The sequence below is a fragment of the Falco biarmicus genome, chromosome 2, assembly GCF_023638135.1.
Source record: "Falco biarmicus isolate bFalBia1 chromosome 2, bFalBia1.pri, whole genome shotgun sequence".
Classification (NCBI taxonomy): Eukaryota; Metazoa; Chordata; class Aves; order Falconiformes; family Falconidae; genus Falco; species Falco biarmicus.
This window is the reverse complement of record NC_079289.1, coordinates 64409891-64413845: the sequence shown is the minus strand read 5'-3', so window position 1 is coordinate 64413845 and position 3955 is coordinate 64409891. Positions and strand designations below refer to the sequence as shown.

The 3955-nt window shown below is 59.0% G+C and overlaps 1 protein-coding gene across 1 annotated transcript; it reads right to left on the bottom strand.

The window, feature by feature from the left end:
• Positions 1-946: 946 nt before the first annotated feature.
• SOX1 (SRY-box transcription factor 1) lies at positions 947-2208 on the bottom strand. Its single transcript, XM_056329024.1, is given in 12 exon segments — positions 947-1134; positions 1136-1213; positions 1215-1247; positions 1249-1319; positions 1322-1465; positions 1468-1620; positions 1623-1836; positions 1838-1924; positions 1926-1952; positions 1954-2013; positions 2015-2193; positions 2196-2208. Coding segments are annotated over 12 exon segments (1107 nt in total). The 3' UTR covers positions 947-1086.
• Positions 2209-3955: the final 1747 nt, after the last annotated feature.

The following is a 3955-nucleotide window of genomic DNA, read 5'->3' as shown; positions in this document are numbered from 1 at the left end:
CTCAAAATTGAACGCATCCTTAGGATTTCTGTTTAGCAGAAAAGCTTTTTAGTAAACTATATACACAATCTGAATTCCTCGTAACGCCTAAATAAAAATTATTTCACAATGCATTTACAATAAATGATACAAAAAGAAAACAAAACCAAAGAGGAAAACAAACAAACAAATATCCAGATACAATAAAGTTTTACAAAACCCAAGAAAAAAATCATTGCAGCCTCCAGAAGAAAAAAAAAAAGTTTTATAAATAAAGAAACAAATAACAAAAAAACCCCAAACAACAACAACAAAAAAAAATCCAGAAACGCGAGAACATCTACAAAAAAACTTTTAAGTGTTGTTTTGGATTTGCCTTAGTACATGAGTTATAAATGATAACTGTTTCCCCATCAACTTCGAGTTAATTAGGCAATAAAAAGCCTTCGCAAGAAGCGATCCGTGACTGAAATCGTAGCGGTTCCGCGCGGTATAAAAGTTGGCATCGCCTACAACTTTGTATGGTTATTATTGATATTTTTTTGTCTTTACGCCGTCGGTTTGTTTTTGTTTTTCCTTTCTCTTTCTCTCTCTCTCTCCTTTTTTTTTTTTTTTTGCAAATAAACGCTCTATGTCTCTTGGGTGAATGATAAATACTGTACAAAAAGTCTCCATAAAACACAGAAGTTCAGTCTAAAACTAGTTTCATAAACTAGTCCTTCTAAAAAAAAAAGGTAAGTAAAGCAACCGTTACCTTTTTTCTCTCTCGTTATTATTATTATTATTTATTATTATTATTACAAGATACATCAAAACATTTCTCTTCTGTACAAAAAGGAAGGAAGAAAGAAAAAAAAAAAAAAAAAAGAGGCGCGGGAGGGCGGGCGGAAGGGGAGCAAGAGGCAAAAATAAGAGGGGGGAAGCCGGGGAGCGGGGCAGGAGCGGAGCGGGGCCGGGCGCGGGGCGGGCGGCCAGGGGCTGAGCGTGCGGTGGCAGCGGCGGGGTGCGCAGTCCTGCGGGGCGGCCCGGGGCCGGGGCCGGTGGCCGAGCCGGGGCCCGCGCCCACCTCCGCCGCTCCCGGCGCCGGTGCCGGCGGCCGGCGGGGGCTCAGATATGCGTCAAGGGGACGGTGCCGTTCACCCCCGTGCTGGCGCATCTGGTAGTGCTGGGGCAGGGAGTGGAGCCGGCTCTGGGCGGCGGCGGCCGCCGGATCCCCGCCTTCCCCGGCCGGTAAGGTACATGCTGATCATCTCCCGCAGGTCCCCGGGGGCACGGGGCCCGCGAGTGCGAGGTGACGGGGGGGCTCACGCTGGGCTCCGACTTCACCAGCGAGCCCAGGCGCCCAGCGCCCCCGAGGAGGCGGCCGCCGCCGCCGCCGCTGCCGCCGCCGCCGCCGCCGAGTTCTGGTGGGGCTGGGAGCCGTAGGGCAGGGCGCCGTAGCCCGAGGGCGAGGCGCTCATGTAGCCCTGCGAGTTGGAGATGGGCTGTACTGCAGGGCGCCCATGTCATAGCGGTGCATGGGCTGCGGGTTGTGCGGGTGGTGCGGGTGGTGGGGGTGCGGGTGATGCGGGTGCCCCCCGCTGCCCGGGTGCTGGCTGTAGGCGAGCTGCGCCTCCTGCATCATCGCCGCCGCCGCCGCGCCGCCGCCACCGAGCCCGGGTAGGCGCCGTTGGCCCAGCCGTTCATGTGCGCGTAGCCGCCGCTGGCCGTGCCGCCGGGGCTCTCCAGCCGCTGCCCGACGCCGCCGGGGCTGACGCCGACGCCCATGCCCACACCGACGCCGGCCGGGCCTCCCCCGGCCGAGCCGGCACTCAGTAGCCCCCCGGCCAGAGAGTACTTGTCCTTCTTGAGCAGGGTTCTTGGTCTTCCGCCGGGGCCGGTATTTATAATCCGGGTGCTCCTTCATGTGCAGCGCCCGCAGCCGCTTCGCCTCGTCGATGAACGGTCCTCTTCTCGGCCTCCGACATGACTTTCCCACTCGGCCCCCAGGCGCTTGCTGATCTCCGAATTGTGCATTTTGGGGTTCTCCTGGGCCCATCTTCCGCCGCTGGCCCCGCGACCACACCATGAAGGCGTTCATGGGTCTTTTGACCCGGTCCTGGTTCGCTTTGTTCCCCCCGCCGCCGCCACCACCGCCGCCGCCTCCCGCTCCAGTCTGCCCCGAGAGGTTCGTGGGGGCCTGGGCTCCGCCGGGGGAGTGCAAGTCCGTCTCATCATCATGCTGTACATTCAAGTAGCTTTTTTATTTTCCACCGGCGCCAGGCGTGAAAAAAGAATCAAACATAGAGGAGCCCGGGAGACGGGGAGCGAGCGAGGCAAAACCCGTTTGTATCTAGGTAGCGACCGCCTGTGCAAAAAAAAAAAACAAAAAAAAAAAACAAAAAAAAAGAGGAGGAGGAGAAGAAAACCGCGAGGAGAGCGATCGGCGACCCCGCCGGCGAAAAACTTTCTCCCTTTCTTTCGCAAATCACTTTCGCGGCTCGGCGGCGACGGGGATTCGAGCTGTTCAAACAGGTGCACGGCAAACTTGCTGCTTTCACTTGGCGCGGAGGGAGGAGTGTGCGGAGCCGTCGGCGGTGTCCTCCGCTCCCGGCTCTCCCCGGCACACGCGCGCACACCCCTCCGCTCCCGCTCTTATCCTTAACGGAGCTATTTTTTTTTGTTCTTTGCTAACTTGGAGAGAGAGAGGGAGGGAGGGAGGGGAGGGAGCGTGTGTGACTTGCATCCGCTGATCGCAGGTGAACGGAGAGAAGAGAGAGGAGAACCACACCGCCACGCAAAAAGGAGGGGGAGGAAAAAAAACCCCACAAAGTATTTAAACGTTAACTAAAAAAAAAAAAAAAAAAAAAAAAGCGGGAGGAGGGTCGGGGAGGGAGGGGGTGGGGGAAAGAACCCAACCAAAACAAGCGCCGAGCCCGGCAGCCGTGGCGCGGTTGGCACAGTAATTTGCTGGCGGTGGTCTCCCTCCCGCGGCCCCGGACGCGACGGGACGGGACGGGATGGGATGGGACGGGCCGGGGACGGGCCGGGACGGGCCGGGAGAGGAGGAGCCGCCGGGCGCGCGGCGAGCGGCGCTGCAGCCATACAGGGCGCGCCGAGCCCGCCTTAAATCGCCTGGCGGCGACCAATGGGGGCGCGCCGGCGGGCGGCGATTTGCATGGCGCGCGCTGAGCAGTGACGTCCGGCGGGGCGCGCCGCGCCCGAGGGGGCGGGCGGCGGGGGTCACGGCGCGCCCCGCCCCGCCCTGGGCCGCTGACACGACCCGCCCTCCGCCGCGCCCCGAGCTTAGGCCCCGGGGCGGCGGGGGGTACGGGACACACCGGTCGCCCCCTCTGCGCCGGGTACCGCCGGGGGGAGGGAGGGAGGCCTTGCGCTGCGGGCTGCCCCGTTCCCGCCGAGCGCGCCCGACACTTAGACGGCCGTAGAGCGGCGTTCGGGGGGGAATGAGGTGCCCCGGGGCCGTCCGCCCCGGGCCGGGCACCCCTCGTCATCACCGCACCAATGCGAGCAGCACCTAAATATGCCTTTTCCCCCGGACTCCACCCGTTCTGGAGCTTTCCCCGAGGCTCTCTGGGCGGGCGGGGGGCAGACGGCTCTCCCTGGCATCAAAACTGCTCCCAGGCCCCGGCGCAAGGCAAAGGCTGGACGTGCTCTTAGTCCTAGGGGAGCTAAAAGCATTTGAGACTAATGAAGGTACATGGAAACGTGTTGTATTAGTATAAAGTAAGTACAGGAGTATGACGACCACCCACCCCACCCCACCCGGAAAACATTTAAAGATTATCTTTGTGCCCTGGCTGTCTGTGAGATAGTTTACCGTTATTTTACAGAGGGACGAAAGTGGTCTGCACTCAAATTCATGCTGTAATCTCTAATTGCAGCTATAGGAACAGCCGGTCCATTGCACAAATGCCCATGCACCAAAAACTGCCATCCCCATCGTCTTTCGCCAGGTGCTGAAAGGGATCTGGTTACA